The sequence below is a fragment of the Xyrauchen texanus genome, chromosome 2, assembly GCF_025860055.1.
Source record: "Xyrauchen texanus isolate HMW12.3.18 chromosome 2, RBS_HiC_50CHRs, whole genome shotgun sequence".
Classification (NCBI taxonomy): Eukaryota; Metazoa; Chordata; class Actinopteri; order Cypriniformes; family Catostomidae; genus Xyrauchen; species Xyrauchen texanus.
In genome coordinates this window covers 23,232,087-23,250,867 of record NC_068277.1, presented here as the reverse complement: position 1 = coordinate 23,250,867, position 18,781 = coordinate 23,232,087, and the positions used below count along the sequence as shown (strand labels likewise).

The following is an 18,781-nucleotide window of genomic DNA, read 5'->3' as shown; positions in this document are numbered from 1 at the left end:
TGTGTTCCAAAGTCTGTAATGCACCAAAAAATATTTGGTGCATCACAGAAAATAAAAACAGGAGATTTAGCACACTAAAACTTCTCTTGGTTTGAAAGACATATTTTGTAGATTTACAGATCTAATGTGGCTTGTTTTTAAATGTTTTCGCCCCATCATCTGTGGCAATGTTTAGAGTATGAGAAATGATATAACACCAGGCAAAGGGATATGCTGAGGGGCACCAAAATAGAAAGAGAGTGAGGATGTGAAACAGTGGAATATCTTGGTATTGGGGAATCTTGATATCGAGGCAATAGGGAGGGTCCCCTTGAACACATGCACAGCTATGAGGACACATTGGTAAGTGGGTGTGACTATGCTGGAAGCTGAGAGATCAGTTTTGTCTGCTCTACATATATAACTCCTGAAGAAAGAACCTCATCTAGTGAACATTTACACACACATGCACACCTGTCTGTGGTCAAGATTAATCTGCGTACACTTTGATAAAGTAGGATCCTCACCTTCAGGTAAACTTTAGTTACTTCCCTTTGAGATATTTCTATCTGAATATTATGAACATCATTTGGAAGCTTTTCATCTTTGAGAGAGATTAATATCAATGCAAGACAACATTTGTTTAAAATGTATTTCTCTATTACCCATTATCTATGTATCTTTCCATCAATTCATCCAGCCATATATCTATACAAAACCAGTTAATGTGAGCTTCACACTCATCTTAAACAGCTGTTCTTATTTGAGCCATATATGGTTTCATAATTTAAAAAAATTGTAAACTTCAAAAATTCAAGAATGTGTAATTTAGATATTTCAGAATTATGCTGCTCTAGTGACATTTCTGTAATTTCTGTGTTGTGATGAAGTGTGAAAACATTACTTGGACAATTTAGTATTTTTATTGTTGGTCCACATCTTTGTGATTTCTGTGTCTCAATCCAGATTTAGTGTAATCCACTTATAACATTAACAGTGCTATCAAGGCTTAGAAAAATCAGTTAATAAGACAAATTCTTTGGTTTTGATCATATTACTGTATATTGTATTATGTCCATATGGACATTTAGATGTGGATTTCAGAATTATTCAAAAACGCTTTACACTTACAGTACAAATGCCTTTTTCTTGATTATCTGGGACCAGAGACATGCATTGATGGGTTAACATGGCATTTCTCTCACGATTTAGCATAAACAAATACAAACAAATTCAAGGCAAAAAAGGCAAAAATGTTTACAGCTTAAAATGGCAGATTAATTTGCAGATTATTTTGACAACTCCAAATAATGGTCACCCAAGATAATAGTCAAGAAAGGATACTTGTAATGGGAAGAATGTCCTAAATGTTTATGTGAATGGTATGAAATCTTTAAGTTAATAACATAAACAAGGATAATACCCCAGATGTGTACAATATTTCCATAAATGGAACAATGGATGTGAATACGAAAGAGACAGTTAAAAAAAGAGAATTCACTTAGGGGTTGGAACTTTGCATTTCTTATTTTTTTATTACATTAATTTTGCTTATTTTGCTCCAGTCTTTTCAGGTAAACATCGTCATGTTCCGCTGTGTTACATCTGACCCGGTAGTACTTATGTTGCCTATTGTTTTGTTGGTGTTGCTAATGCCCCTTAGTTGGAGCTTTCAAACCCTGAGTCCTGGCTGTCACCTCTACCGTGAGTGGGGACAAACTAATTTTATCTTCACCCAAGTAACACATACAAGCTCAAACCTCATACTATTTAACCTTTCTACCTATACATAGCATTTAATGTGACCATACGGACAGACAAACGAGGAACATGTCAAGGAACCCAAGAAGTATATGCTTGTGTGGGCTACTGTGAGTCCAGTGCTTTCCCCTCTCGCTACTCTGTATTGCTGGCTTCCAACTTCACTCACAACATAACTTCTGCTTCCCGCTGCTGCACCATTAGCAAGGATGCTAAGGTAAACACAGACACCATGATGTTCTAACTATTATGACATTATTTTAGACCTTTGTCACATTACTAAGACCATTATTATATCACAAGAACCATTTTGTCTTCAATGATGCTAAAAACTTGAATTATTATGAGCCTCTCAGGATTTTCTTTTCCAATGGCCCAGTCATGCAACTATAAATATTATATTTTTTGGGGTCAATCAATACAAAATATTGGGATTCTATGGAAAAATCAGCATTTGATTTAGTTGATAATCTATTTATATTTTTGTTATTATTGGTTGGCAATTTTATCAATTTATTCTGTCTTTATTTAGGTCAAAGTACATCTGCACTGTCCTCAAGTCCATCACAATGATGATATTGAGATCTTGACTGCACGTGCCTGTCGGTGCAACATGTGTTACAAATCTCGTTACTGAGACTCTACATTAAATGACTGTAGAGATAAGAGCAGTGTGCAATTATGAAAAGATGTATTGATTAACAGAGAAAATGCTCTGATTTTAGCAATTTCACTCCACTTGTACACAAAAAACTGTAAAATCAGAACTTAAATACATGTGTGAAGAGTGAATGTATGAGTGTAGCGAAAGGACAGCATGCAAAAGACTACATACAACAACAGTAGTAAATATTGCAGCACTGAACTAAAACACTTTACTTCAAATGAGTATTCAGTTTTCCTAATGTCTGCTCCACTTATTGACAATAAAGAGTGTACATACATTCGAATGTAATTTATCAATTAAAAGTTGATGTTTTTAGACAACATTTTGTGTTTAATCTTTTGATGAAATAAAGGAGTAAATGACTAAATTAATATTTCATTGTTAAGTTTTATTAATTAATATTTATTTACTTTAAAATGTCACAAAATTTTACATAAACTGCCAAAGCTGGGGAATCTTGGATGAATCTGAGCAAACAAGAGAGCGTGTACACATGTGTATGTATGTGTATGTGTGTGTGTCCTCAGAAGGTCTCACACTCTGTGTGTTTGAAGAGCTGTAGGTGAAGTCACATTGTAAGGCCTGAGGGTAATGATAGAGTGGGGAGACGTCAGGGTAACAACCTGGTAAACGTGCTGTCATGTGGTGTATATGGCTGTACGTGCAGACACGGTGGTGCCTTTGGATACATGGTGGCTCCAGAACCAGATTCTGTACAAGTGCACAAGCTTGTCATGCACACTTACACATTCAAATACAGATTTTAACATTCACAATCTACTGACAACCCCCTTACATTCAGTTGACTAATTTTATCTTGAAACATTTATGAAACTAATGTATATTAGACACTTGCACAAACATGATTAAAGGAATGCTATGTATACAATTCTAATTGGTAGATCTCCATCAAAGTGTAAACCATTGATGACTCTGCAATTCCAGATGAAAATAGTTTACCATACTTTTTACTTAGCAGATATTTTTCATTCAAAATGACACACATCACACTAATTGCACAGACAGTGCTATTAAATCTGTGCTCAAAAGCACAATGTTGATAAAGCAGCATTGCCTTGTAAGCATTTTAATTGTTAATATTTTAATTGGCAGATTTTGTTCACCTCCCAGGTGTGGCAGTGACCCCAGCATGCCTCAGTGTTTATGTATAGACTCCTGCAGCCAGGCTTCTGTGCCACAAAAGTGAACTCACGCACTGCACAGTCACTCAAACTCTGCAAGTTTGTCACTGCAATGGTAGAATCAAACCCAGCAAACAGGAGCAAAAAGGTCACAGCATTCTTAGAAAGGTGGTTGAGGCACATTCTGAAAGACATTATAAATAATAATTATGTATTTGATGACTTCTAGAGGGAGAGGTGGGGTGTGGTCCCTTATACAAAAATGCTCATTCCCCTCTGTGTGCTACACAACACACAATTGGGACTACTGTAGCAGTTATCTTAGCTGAATAAATATTTGGCTTTGTCAGGCTTGGAATGTTCAGTTCAATAATTTTGTGCTGAAAAGACCAGCTTTGTTGGTCACCAGCTAATGTTGTGTTTTGTGTGCTGGTCCCCCATGGGATGCTGGTGTGCTGGTGAACCTACCAGGCATTTAAACTAGCTTAACCATCTTCATGCTAGTCAACCAGCTTTACCAGCTAGTAAAAAGCATGGCTATGCTGGTGCACCAGATAGACTGGCACCAAACCAGCCTAACCAGCTGGCAAATCTTTTATTTTTTTGCAAAGTTCAAATATTTAAACAGATTTTTACTCAACATTGTTAATTAAAACTTTAATTTACATTAGTTTAATGAGTTTTTACCAAGTGAATCTGTTCTTGCACCTAAAAAAGTAATGTGGTGCCACTATAATATTTATATAAAATAATGTGTTGCCTTAACATAAGTTATTAGTTGTACAGTGAAGTGTTTTGAAAACGAGTTTTCACTTTTTGTTTTTTAATCTGTAAGTTACATTTACATATGTATCTTTTAAGAGCATACCCATAACTTTTTATAGAAAAAGCATATCACATAAGCATATTTTATCAGTGATAAATATTCAGAAACAGAAATTAAATATCTAATTTTGATTTTAATCATTTTACTGCCATAATTGGTTACACTACATGATGTATAGTCACACCAAATGATGACGACTGCATGAGGTTAAATATGAAGTAAAAAAAAAAAAAAAGAGACTAGAGGACAATCAGTTTCATGACACAAACAATAATAAAGCACTTATTGAAATCCCCACAGAAAAAAATCCTGGAACAGATTAACTACTTTTATTAAATATTTCATAACAGTTAAATAGACATCATGTGTTTTATTCATGTATGTCATTCAATTGTAATTAGGGTGACCACCTCCAGTCAGACAAAATGTGGGACAAGTAGCATGGTAAAGTGGGACAATGTGGGACAGACGTAATAACTTTAAACTTAAGATATATTGTCTAACTAATTTCCCCATTAAAATGTAAGCAGAGATCATTTCCAGTCTAAGGCCATTCTCTTTCAGTTTGTTAGTAATCTGGCGGTGAATTGATTCTGACGTCTCTGCGCTATCCTCGTAAAAATCAACAACTCTATTCTTTAACCCAAGCTCTGGGGTCCAGTATCTCACTGCCAGGGGGAAAAGCTTGGTGCTGCCGTGGTTAGAAGCATCTGACGCCACTGAAAAAAACGGTGTGTGCGTTCCACCCGCAAGCATAGGTGATGTCAGTTCTTGAATACATTTTTCCACTGAGACCGGAGCGAGGACATCTGTTACAATAGATGTTGCTTTGGTGCGGCCACACGACATTTTCTTCGCTATTTCAGAATCTGGAAAAATTACTGGGGCTAACTTATTGCTGCAGTCAGTAGAGCGATATGAATGTGTGTGATGTACGGCATGATAAATGCTCGTCACTTCTGCTGCCGAAACTTTGTCAGCCTGTGGGTCATTTGGTTTGTTGAAAAACGATTGCACTGATTTGCATGTTTCTTGATGATGTGCTTTTTTCTGTGGTACTCACTTGCACCATGTCGCTTCACATCGTACTCTCCACCATGTCCCACAGAAAAACTGCTTTTGCATAAAATACAAAAAGCTCTCTCTGCTTCACCATCTACGGGTCTTAACCAAGAGTATCTTGTGGTCCATTCGCTATTAAAAGTGCATCTTCTCTTTTCGTGGCCGCAGCACTGGCCATGGCTGCTTAACCGACCGAACAGCGCGCCCTCCAATTTGAGATTGTTGACAATGTTGAGGAGGCGTTCGTGCACCAGTCAACAGTTTGATTGACACACGACGATAGCCTATCGACTGCCCCATTTATTGCTCTCCTCTGCAGTATTGGACATAAGTTAACAGTACGCCTATGGACGCACCCGTGTATTTAGGTAGGGTCCAATGAAAAAGCGGGACAGATGCTCAATTTGCGTGAGGCGGGACAAAGGGTAAAATTGCTGTACAGTACAACGTAAAGCGGGACAGGTGGTCACCCTAAATTGTAATTCATCACTGGTCACCACGTGTAAGAACCAATGTGATTTGGTAATTGATGTATCGCCATATTGGATTTGCCTTCTGTTTACAAGAGTTTACAATCATTTTATTTTATTTTATTTTATTTGAGAGTGAATAACTTACATTTAGTGTCAGTTTATCATTAAAAGTGATTGTATGCCATAAAATAAAGACTTGGAATATGACGCACAAGTCGCAAGGACTACTTTCATTACACTTTTGGGTGCTTATTTAGTCACTAACTGATAGTGTCACTATCAACTGCTATTGAATGGAAATCAGCAAAAAAAAAATGAATCCCCTTTTCTCCCAATTTGGAATGCTCAATTTCCACTACTTTGTAGGTCCTCGTGGTGGCGCGGTTACTCACCTCAATCCGGGTAGCGGAGGACAAGTCTCAGTTGCCTCTTCTTCTGAGACAGTAAATCCGCGCATCTCATCACGTGGCTTATGTGAAATTTGCCTAGTTTGGGCTGGTACATTTTAAGAAGTGTAAACCTGTTGGTTTGGGCTCTCAGATAACAGGGCTTGGATTGAGTGTGTCAGTTGAACAGGTTATTAGAAGTGGAATCAGATGACATGTGAATTATCTTTCTTAGCCATGTGGTCCAAAAGTTCTAGGCAAAAAAATGGAATTGCATTTGGAAATTTGGAAATGTAATTTTGTTATATATATATATATATATATATATATATATATATATATATATATATATATATATATTATAATGAATGAATGAACCAAAATAAATATATACAGTATATGACTTCTGAGTTAGATGAGGAAGTATATAAAGTTGATAACCATTATATATTTCCATTACAGTCAATCAATCATCAAATCATAAATTTTCCAAAAATTAAAGGGTGGTAATAACCTCTAACATTTATCTATGTTCTGCATGCTGCTGTATGATGTCACGTCTGGTCCTTTTTGAACACTTTTCAAAGGTAAAGTCACACCGAATGGTATTTCATTCACCCTGAGACAAGAGTTATTTATGTATTACGATGGACATAATAATGAAAATGCATCAGGGTTTTGTTCAACAGTACAGAACAGTTATGGAATTATGCCACATATGAATACTTTTAAGTTCAAACAGTTATTTGGGTTAAAAGTAAATTTGCCCACTTATGGATAGTTGCCAGGGCATTGCCCAACGCAAGTCTGGTTCAAGATGTGAAAACCCAGTTCATATTTTCCATATGGGAATGGATTTTAAACTATAACTTCTAAACTTTTAAAGAGAGACCTACCGTGAGCTCCTGTCAATCGATGGTATATTCTTCTGTTGAAGCCACGTTATTTCAACTTCAAAAAAACATGTTTAATAGCAGAATTTCTGGTGAAGAACTACACTACCCATGATCCTGAAGTGAGATACACCAATCAGAGAAAAAGGACTAAATCCCTATGGAAGAAAATAATGGGAAAAACGAATTACTTAACGAAAAACCAAGACGAATAACTAACCCTAAATATGAGCAATAGTTATAATCTTCAGAAAGCACATTTCTGACACTGACGCTATTTAAACAAGACAGCATGTGATATCTTTCTTTATCGACAAGCATAGTGCGTCCTGCATTTTTTTTTTTAATGAGCAGTGAATAACTCAAATGGTTCAAATGAAACTCTCCCAAAATTCACACTTAATTGAAACAAACTAATACTATAATTGATGGAACGAAATGGAAAAAACTACTCGAGGGAACATGTCACGTGTCGCACTGTCTTGTTTTCATTAGTTAATTGGTTTTTCTCGAAGTTACAGGTAAAGTAAATTTAAAAAAGTACATTTTTTTGACTTCCCAACTATCTGAAAATGATTCTTTGTTGATCTTGAGTAAATATTAGGAAATCTTTGTCTCTCTTCTGTTCATCAATATGCAATATGAAAAGTGTGTTAATTTCAAAGTTCAGAATGTCAGTCAGAATGACTTCAGGATGAGTCCTGAATGATGATGAGTGAATTTGAATCCAATTTATTCCTATGAAGCACACCAATAAATGCAATTAAAGGTGTGAGCTCCTCTGTTTGAGCCCATAAGCAGATGCCAGAAGCTAATAAGGAGAAAATGTTCTTATACCATGTCGCTTCACAGACTACCTTTCTGTTTTAAAGCACGTTAAAACGGGTACTTTGACATAACTGTAAGTAATTACAATTCCCATTAATCTAGCCCAGGACATTACTGCACAATACATACTACATCGAAAACTTTACCAATATTATAGGATATTATAGGTTTTAGGAGTGAACTGAATAAGGAAGGCTTGTATCAGCTTCAGGTCATTGAAATCAACTACAGATTAATATATTTAAAGCTGAGCAAAAGGTTAGTTTTCAATAATGAACAGATTTCATAGACAAAATAATTGGTCCAAGAAAAAATAAGATAATTGACACTGAACAAGTGGCTCCTGTGACTAAGGTTAATAAGATTGAAAATAAAGACAAAAGTGCTCTTGATGCGGAATTATTAAACACACGTTATCATGTTTACATCCCACTTTTATACATTCATATCCCAAATCCGCCCCCAAAAAATACATTGCTATGTTAAAACACAAGACATTGATCAAAAGGACAGTGCAACTCTAGTTTAAGTGATGCTACGTATGCGTACAATTTCAGTCCATTTTTATTGCCATCTCTATTCTATATCATTTTTCTTTTCCGTTCTGTAACTATGAAATGTTTTATTCCGATAACAGAGGAAAACAAAGGGAGTCAATCTGATTTCTTTCTTGTAGACAAGAACAAGAGTGATATTGTTTGCTCTTTTCATTTTTTTTTTCTCTCAATGAGAAAGACTATACTGAAAATCAATAATCACCATTTGCAGTTCATTTGAGCATATAAGCACACTCAAAGTGAATAGTACATTCTGATTCAATCCCTGTTCTCTTCTAAACTGGAGACAGTAATACACCCCTTCTCTACAACATCCACACACACACAAGCACACATACACACACCAGCACAATCTCTTCCTATCCTTTCTCAATATGCCCATAAACGTAGATCCTTTTCCTTTATCAAGCCTCTACATCAATCAATAGAAGCAACAAAAAACAAACATACAAAAAACAAGATTACAAAATAAAGATTCTCTCCTGAAACACAAAAGAAACAAAAGAGAGGGTGTTAGCAAGCAAATTGTTTTAAAAAAAAAAAAACTAAAAATAAATAATTGTCTAACATTATTCAAAACAGATGGGAATATTGCTAAATTAAAAAGTTTTGAATGTTTTTTTAAAAGATGAAAAGAACAGACTAAAGTATCATTGTCACTTCAGAACAAGTTTAGTTTTAGCTAGCAGCATTCAGTCATGTTTATGAGGTGCTACACTAGAATACCCCAACCATCACTATAATCAGACATTGATATCATATTTATAGATATATCTATATATATATATATATATATATATATATATATATATATATATATATATAAATATATATATATATATATATATATATATATATATATATATATATAAAACATCAGTTATAGTAGCATAGAAGTAGTACTTTTATAGAATAAGCTGTAGAAGTAGGAACATTAGAATTGTATAATTGTCATCTTTAGGATCATCATTATCAACTTCATTCCTCCCCAGTGTTTGACAGTATGCAGAGTCTGTTAGTCGGTTGACGGGGGCCTCGGATCGGGCCTGAGAGAAACAGAGCCAGTTTTGGAATGACAGCAATGAATGATGCATATGTGTTTGATTTTGAGTGTGCACATGTGTGTCTTCCATGTTTGGACCCCATTCAAGCATGTTTTGCATGTGAAGGGATAGAAAGGAAAGATGTAGAAAGGTAGGTGTGTATAAAGCATATGTAGCATATGGAAGAGTAGAACGCATGTGAGAGGTACTCATTTTTTTAGCTTTTATATCTCACTCAGTGTGTGATGTGTGCTTCAGTGTTTGTAACATATGTACATATGGACAGCCTGTTGTACATGTGCTCTCTGTCTGGTGCTTGTGATAGTAGTGTCTGCACAATGTGAGTGATTCAGAATGTGGAATTGAGGCATTGACTGTGTGTGTGTGTGTGTGTGTGTGTGTGTGTGTGTGTGTGTGTGTGTGTGTGTGTGTGTGTGTGTGTGTGTGTGTGTGTGTGTTTGCATGTTGTCTCTAGGTGGTGTTGGCAGCACTGGTCTCTGACTGGTTCTTGGTGTTCTCTCTTTCCTGCAGGTTCTTCTGGTTTCTGCTGGCCTCGGTCAGACTCTGTGGCCGCCTCTCTTGCAGCTCCTCCAAATTCCTCCACAGCTCAGCTCGTTCCTTCTCTTTCTTTAGTTCCCTGCAGAGAGAAATAGGGTTTGGGAGAGACAAGAGAGGCGGAGCCCGTAAAGTGGGTTTAAGTAATAAGAGGTAGATACCAAAAGGATCAAAACTCTTGCAGTGTTCAGAGAAATACACTTCTCTCCATTTACACCTGGTAATAAGATGCATTTTTGGGCACTCTGTTTGAAACTGGATGGCGCAAAAGACAGGTATAAACAGGATCCAAAACCATTAGAGATTTGTGACCATATGTGACACATTGGGCTTGTAGTGTAATCATTCATTTGTTAAACAGCAGCAATGCACCGCCTATTCAAGGTTGATTGAATCTGTCTATCAATCAATTGATGGGCTAAAACAAGAGTTTAAACATTGCCGGTTACGTGCGGCTTTAAAAGGAAATAATTAACAAAGCGAATACACGTACAAAACGAATACATAAACTTCTTTAATGTGCCTGATATCAACATGCAGTGACACATGATAAACACCCACACCTGAAGCTCAGTTAATATGGGTGCTTCAATAAAACAAATCAGAATTCTGCTCTAAACGTCATGTTTGTGCTAAGATTAAAGTATAAAAGTAGTAAGTATAAAACTAAACTATAAACATAGCTGCAAGCAGCAATTATCAGGGCCAAGCTAATATAAAGCAAAAATATATCCTGCAGTAAGCACAATGTGAGGACTCAAGCATCACCAAAAGCATATTTTTCACACCAGTCTCAGTGGGACTCAAACACCTGTCCTGGATGCGTTTAGTGTTAGCTATATGTTTATACACTGATCACATAGCTCAACATTGCCAAAGAGATAAACAAAAGTCAATTTTGGAGTTTATATCCCTTAATTAACACACATGATTTAAATCATCAGCTCCTTAACAGAGATCCATCACATAAGTAAGACATACAAAATGTGCAGTGCTGTGGGACCTCAGAACCAGAATTCAGAACCACTGATTTAAAGCATCCATTTGACTTCTTTAGACCTTTAGCCCATAAGATAATGTGCTCAGCAAGATGCAAAGTCAAGAGCAACAGAAGCATTTATGATCTTGGTCAAGACTGGATTCGAAGCCCCGAAGTGCACAAACAATGAGGCACACTGATGCATCCTAGACAAACAGGCATACCTAAGATGGGATGATGATTTTCCAGGGGTGGTGGAGGGAGGTGTGGTGTATAAGCTTTTGCTTTATGCAGATTATATTGTATTATTCATCTCCAACCCCATTAGATCTATGCCTTGCCTCCACAGAATTATTAATTCCTTTTCTAATTTCTCAGGATACAGAGTCAATTGGTCTAACTCAGTCAATTGGTCTAGCCCAGTAACAGCTTTCCAGCCGGGCACCTTCCAATGGCTCAAACAGGGCATTAAGTATTTAGGCATTTTATTCCCAGCAAATTTGTCTGATTTAGTAAGAGTTAATTTTGACCCCTTAATAAAAAGGTTTTCGAGCGATGTGGGCAGGTGGGCTTCATTACATGTATAGATGATTGGGAAGGTTAATGTTAATAAAATGAATTTTTATTCCAAAGGTTTACTAGCTATTACAATCTCTCTCTGTAGATGTCCTCCGCTCTTACTTCAATCAATTTGATATCATAGCAAAGTCCTTCATTTGGAATGGTAAGTGTCCCAGATTACATTTCAGTAAGCTGCATAGGCCAATTGAAAAAGGTGAACTAGGCCTACACAAGATTTAGTTTTATTATTATGTGTTCGATCTGAGACATTTGGCTTATTATTTGCTTCCGTCTGAGAGAGCACCTCCCTGGTTTTGTATTGAACAGGACGTTCTTGCCCCTATTTCAACATTGCAAAACCTTTCTATCAAAATAATCTGAGAAGTTAAGTTAAACCCCGTAATCTCGCATTTGCACTCGTTATGGACAAAAGTGTCCAGAGTAGGGTTGCAACATTATGAGATTTTCACGGTATGATAACCGTCTCAGAAAATATCACAGTATACGGTATTACACAATTACTATTATCAGTGAAAACAGAAGGGTTATTTTTTATTTATTTATCTTTTTTTTTTTGAGCAAACACTTTATTATAATTGAAACTTGAAACCATTTATTTTATTGAAGTATGTGTTACACTTTAGAATGATGCGGCATCTACTCTCGGTACATATGTGTAAAAAAAAGTCTCCCTTTTGAAAATAAATAAATAGAAAAAATAAGAAAGCTAACAGAATTATAATAACCAGAATTATAAACGTGATAAAACATAGCATGTAACTATAACATGTTATATAAATAAAGCATGTTAGTTTACATGTTAGCATAACATGTTAAATGAACTACTAAATGAAAAATAACATCAGCTGTGTGAGCTTTTAAAGTAATGTCCTATGATTATTAATAATGAACATATACTGCTCCTGTCTGTACCTTTAACTCAGTGCTTCTCAACTGGTTCTGCTTCAGGACAGATTTCACATTGGAAATCAAGTGGTGATCTGCCATAGATTAAACATAACCTTTATTTAATGTATCCTGGGTTGCATTTCCTTTTATGTTACATAGTTTTGTTCATGGTTTTCCAGTACAAGGACATGCATAAAGTGTCATTATTTTTGTTGATGATGTCAACAACAAAATCTACAGGAAGTTTCTCTCCCCCTTTTAAAAATTGAAGAGCATATTTACTTATATAAGCCCATTATTATCTCATTTGTTACCTAATATTACATATTTATACACATATTACACAGAAGGAAAGGCTCCTCATTATCATGGTTATGTCAGTCTTAAATAATAGTAATAATAATAATAATTAATTAATGTATTTATGAAAAATAAATACTAGCTGAAACACATCTTGAAACTTTAACAAAAACTGCCACTGTTGATATAAAATGATGTCTAATAGATTCTACCTTTAGATTATTTCATAAGAAACTATAATATTTTGACAAAATATAACAGTTACATTTACTCATGTAAAATCCTGAAACAAATTTGTGAAGGTGATGGTGTGTAATTTATTAATATTTTTAACTATTTTGGTAAAGGGGCCACATCGGGCTTTAAGTAGTGCATGGGGGACACATTGTATTGCTTTTGAGATACAATGTTCTGCATTGATTTGGTTTCTGTATCTTTTAAGCCCAGAAACCTGAAGTGTATCTGTGACTAATGGGACTATTCTCCAATTGCCTAAAATTGATACATTACAAAGATAGATACTTTTCTATCAGGCATTAAAAAACTGAATAAAAGCGGAGATTATAAATTTATTTTGCCATCTCTACTTCCCTGTTAATTTATTATTCAGTTTTAATAATAATAATAATAATAAAAAAGAAATGTATAGAACTTTTAATGTTTGTCGCCAAGCGCACGAGTTTACTTGTTTTTTTTAAAAAACTTTACCCGTTTACATGCTAAAAGAGTCATGGTTGCCAGATTGCACAAAATAAGTATAACATTAGGTGGAATATTTCCAATTTGCGCAAGTATAAATCTCAAACTGGGGGTGTTTCATCTCTTATCCGAGCATGTTAAACGCTTGTGGAGACGCGTTAGGTCCCAATGCAAGTTAACTGAAATATCCGATGAAAAATAAAAACGCTTTTACGATAAATGAGCTGCGGGCCACATTAAACCATGTGGAGGGCCTGATCCAGCCCAACTTGGGTGGCCGCCGAAATATCTTCAATGGGAGAACCATGGAATTGTTCATTCCCTGCTGTCCGCGACCCAGTCCGAATAGACCAGTTGAGAAACACTGCTTTAACTCACACACACACTCATGTCAGACCCCCTCGCCTCACTTCTCTCAGACATTTTCTCCGCTACGCGCGAGTGTATGCATGCGTGTGTGTCGCAAGTTGAAGAGTCTGACAGGCAGACAAGGAATAAAGGAGATGTGCATGTGAGATTCTCCGTCCGGTTGCATTTTTCTCAATACCGAAGATAAGCAAATGTACATGGTATGATAACCGTCAATTTTCAAACCGTGGTATACCGTGAAACCGGTATACCGCTGCAACCCTAGTCCAGAGTGTTTCCAGCTGTGCCACCTGCTCTGTATAGTTTTTGGGAGTAGCACACACACACCCTTAAAGTGTTAGACACTCTGGCAGTGGTGATTACTGCCTTTGGAAAAGGTGATGAGGCATCAGTATATTACTCCCTGCTAATTCAGAGTATGGGGGATGGAGCTTCAACTTCTCTCAAGAGATTATGGGAGAGAGATTTAAACTTGGCATTGGAGGAGGGAATGTGGGCTAGGATTCTAAAAACATCCAAGTCTACATCTAGTGATTCAAGGGTTTCGTTTATTCAATTCAATATAGATTCTATTTGACCCCCTCTAGATTGTATAGGCTTGGTCTTAAAGACACACCCACATGCTGGCAATGCCAATCAGAAGATGGGGACATAAACCAAGTTTTTTGGTGGTGTGTTAAAATCCAAGAATTTTGGTTGAGGGTTCAGAGTTTTATGTGTGACGTATTGGGAACTCAGATTTCATTTTGCCCCAGACTCTGTATTTTAGGTGATGGGTTGGTCATTAATATAGGGGAAAAATAAAAAAACAATTGGGTCCTAGCCAGTGTTATAATTGGCAGACAAATTATTCTTAGGGGATGGAGGTCGGCTGGAGCACCCTCGTTTCGAGAGTGGTACACAGAGATGGGCAGTGTGGCGGGATTTGAAGGAATATCGTTTAGAAGGCTAGGTATCATGGATGCATTTAAGTGCCATAGACTCCCAGTCAAAGGAAGAAAATAATAATAAGAAGAACACTAAAGACCCGTTCACACAGCCAGCGACATTGTTGCTTAATGTCACTAGTCCCTGTACTGTGAAGTCACTAGTGGGCGTTCCTACTGCTGTCACTCTAACATTATTGGTGGACAGCACAACTGGCCATAGCTTTAGAAGATTGCTGATAAAACAAAGATATCATTCTAATTTGACAAGGAATCAGTTCTCTTGCCTCTAAAAATTAACATTCTGCAGAGGAGAGTGTTTTTATACGAACTGCAGCAGTGCTCAATGCATCATATCATTAACAAGATGAACAATTTGTCACTGTATTAATCAAACTCACTCAGAATGCTGAGGGTTTCTGACATGGTTTTCCATGCATCATTTTATTATATCCATGCAAGTGTGTCCAGAATAATAATACTAAACAGTGAAATCCCTCACAAGATTGTAACTTCTCTGTTTTGCCTGTACTCGGATCCAGTATCTCACAGGAGAAGACGACATGAGCACCACTGTCCACTCTTATTGGTAGTTGCTCCCAAATGTTGCTCATCATTTGCATAAAGTTGAACTTTTCTCAAATTTGTTCTTTCACTCGCCACAGCAACATCTTCTTGCCAATGGTCTATGTTGATCTGGGTGCCGGAAGTCGCTCTGCTCTCATTGACAATGAATAACATCCTGCAGCTGTGTGTCGTTGGTGGTGTGTTTGAAGCTTTCAGGTACTATTATGGCTCTGCACCTTCAGTATGGCCGCTAATAATAATAATATTAATTATAGTAATAATAATAATAAGAAGAAGAAGAAGAAGAAGAACACTAAGGAAAGCAATCAGGGCTTGCCCCCTAATTAAGAAAACCAGTGTTTTAGCTCTTTTCTTTTTCTTTGACTTTTTTGTGCTTTATCATAATAATAGATGTATGTCGTGAATTCAAAGACCCTTCCCAAAAATTCAGAACAGAAGTGGTCAAAAGAGATGCATATTACGACCAAGTGTAAATGGTGTGTCTCACTTGTCCACTTGTGATCGGATCGTCCAAAAGCATCCTCAAACCAGGTGTAAACAGGACCATAATCACAGGCCTCAGCCCTGTACTCACTTCTGTTTCTCCACTTTGTAGGAGGCAGTGAGATCATCAAAGAGCTTGCTGTTCATCTCCATAAATGTCTTTAGCACATTGTAGATAAGAGAGATGATCGTCCTAAGAAATAAAAACATAGTTTTGTGTTTAATTTCTTAATGAATTACTAACATCAACTTATAAATGTCACATATACTTGTTAGATATTTAATTTTATTTCAGTGACAATTTACATGCACAGATTTCTTCAGATTCAGAATGTACTATTTATTATGTATCTGTTTTCATGTGCAAAAAAGAGAGATCTGTCAGTAGTCCTGTCAGAGAAAATCTGTCTTTAACTAAACTAAAGATTGCTGTCTTTATTCAACAAAAGATGATAATTCAAATCAGCAGGAGCATTTATGTCTTGTGCAAACAAATGAGCTATTCCTCCATGCCCATTCCTCCTCCAAAAACTAGACATCTCAGGATAAGAGCATGTGGCGAAGATTGGTGGGAGATTTTTAATGCCATAACTTTATATAAATCAGGGTTTGGAAAAGAGTATTGAGTTATTTCAACACAATTTGGTGTACATTAAAGCACTGCACTAAGCATGTACACAAGGTATTTTTGAATTAAATTGTGTAAATAGTTGGATTTGAAGGTTTACAAGGCAATTATTCCTCAATTTAATAGAACATTTAAGATTTGTACCACTTCTTTCAATCGGATAGTAAAAAAGGTGTTTACATAAAGGATTTTCATTCCGATTGAGCTATTAGTCAGATTATTAATGAATTTGAAGGTTGCATGTGAACATAGCTAGCAATACAGACTAGGTTTTGGTTCATGTTAAAGAAGCATAATTGTGCACATTTATGAGCACAATCTTAAACTGACTGTACTTAATAAGTCAGTATAGTCACATTAATGTATCCCTTTTGCAAAATCCTGATTTCCAACAAATGTTAATGGCTGAAATCAATGTTTATATGGAAACCAACTGGTCCTCGTGGGTGTGGCTTAGGAGGCACTTAAGGTGGTTCTTAGGGGTCGGATCATAAAGTATGCCTCATTCATCAAATAATCCAAAGCACGAGAACTCGTGGAGTTGGAAGGGAATATTAAAAGTGTTGAGGCAGAGCTGAAGCGCCGAATGTCACCTGATGGCCTCAGAAATTTGACCCGATTGAAATACAGATATAATACTATTTTGTCATAGAGGGTGGAGTTTTGGCTATTCAGGTCAAGACAGTCATACAGTGATTCAGGGGACAAAGCAGGGATGCTTTTGGATAGACATATATATAAAGCAGAGAGAGTCTTTTTCTACCATTACCTGAAATTTGCTGGTTGTGAAAATTTGACCTTGGTCATTGATATGAACAATACCTTTAAAGTATTCTATCTCTATAGTTCCACGTCTTCGTCTACTGATGAAGATATAAAAAACTTTATGGAACCTTTAGAACTCCCTAAAATGACGACTGAGCAAGACAATTCTCTTTATCCTGAGATAACCTTGGAGGAGCTTGGTGAGGTAATTAAGGCCCTGCCTACAGGCAAGCCTCCAGGGGCAGATTGCTTTCCAGCTTAATTTTTTATATCTTATGCTACAGAACTGTCTCCACTGCCTCCGGATCTGATTCTTAAAAAGGACAAAGACCCAATCGAGTGCATCAAAGACATTTACACAAAACACTGTTGCTTTGCGGATGAACCCACACACCCCTCACACAAACTCTTCAGCCTTCTGCCATCTGGCAAGAGGTACCGAAGCATGCCTCATGGCCAAACTGTGTAACAGCTTCTTCCCCCAAAGCCATCAGACGCCTCAATACTCAGAGACTGGACTCTTTTTGAATAATTTAATTTAATTATTGTCACTTTATACCTGGCTGATACCTCAATAACTGCTATGTGCATAGAACACTATCTAAGAGTATGTTATGTTTACATTTGGCATTTTTAGTGCATCTTTTTGCACTACTGTGTACTGGTCAGCGCTGCACTGTCTCTTACTGTGCCTATTGTACAGTTCATTTTTAGTAATTTTATTGTACTGTCCCGTACTTTTTGCACACGTTTGCATGTCCACTTTATATAAGTATGTTATTTAGTCTGTGTAGTCTCATGTGGTTCTGTGTTTGCCCTATGTTGTTTTATGTAGCACCATGGTCCTGGAGGAATGTTTGTCCCGTTTCACTGTGTACCGTACTAACTGTATATGGTTGAACGACAATAAAAACCACTTGACTTGACTTGACACTTGACTTGAAGAGTTACCGTCCAATTTCCCTGATCCAGCTAGATGTTAAAATATTGTCAAATATAGATTACCGTAAGTTATGACATCTCTTATATATATAGATCAGGTGGTTTATTCAGGGTGGCAGCTCTTCTGATAACATTACGCATTTTATCAATATCATGTGGTCAGTGGCGAATGATCAGACTCCGATCATTCTGCCATCTCACTTGATGCTGAAAAGGTGTTTTATATGGTAAAATGGGATTATCTTTTTAAGATTTTGGAAATGTGTAGGTTTTGGAGTATGTTTATAGGATGAATTAAGTTGCTTTATAGACACCTGGTATAATATAGGCAGCGGTACAAACAAGTGAATTCATTTCATATTATTTCACTTTGGATAGGGACATCCGGCAGGGTTGCCCTCTTTCCACATTATTGTTCTGTCTTGCCCTGGAACCATTAGCAGCCACAATAAGAAATGAG

The 18,781-nt window shown here is 36.5% G+C and overlaps 2 protein-coding genes across 3 annotated transcripts in view; one reads left to right on the top strand and one right to left on the bottom strand.

Moving 5' to 3' along the window:
• The first annotated feature begins 433 nt into the window (after positions 1-433).
• LOC127652500 (glycoprotein hormone alpha-2-like) lies at positions 434-2,377 on the top strand. The gene is made up of 4 exons (XM_052138659.1): positions 434-512; positions 1,545-1,683; positions 1,773-1,957; positions 2,273-2,377. The coding sequence occupies exons 2-4, from the start codon at positions 1,566-1,568 to the stop codon at positions 2,375-2,377; spliced, it is 408 nt and encodes a 135-aa protein (XP_051994619.1). The 5' UTR covers positions 434-512; positions 1,545-1,565.
• Positions 2,378-8,498: 6,121 nt separating this feature from the next.
• Positions 8,499-18,781, bottom strand: part of LOC127658392 (serine/threonine-protein phosphatase 2A 56 kDa regulatory subunit beta isoform-like) — a 39,259-nt gene continuing 28,976 nt past the window's right edge. Inside the window, exons 12-14 of one of the 2 annotated variants that reach the window (XR_007972379.1) lie at positions 16,078-16,179; positions 9,478-10,254; positions 8,499-9,056 (exon numbers count right to left, since the gene is read on the bottom strand). Coding sequence is in view for 1 of the 2 variants with exons in the window: in XM_052147669.1 (XP_052003629.1) it covers positions 10,089-10,254; positions 16,078-16,179 (268 nt within the window). In the remaining variant the exon portion in view is untranslated. Of the gene's footprint in view, positions 9,057-9,470; positions 10,255-16,077; positions 16,180-18,781 lie in introns of those variants that run through there. The other variant, XM_052147669.1, reaches the window with a different exon arrangement.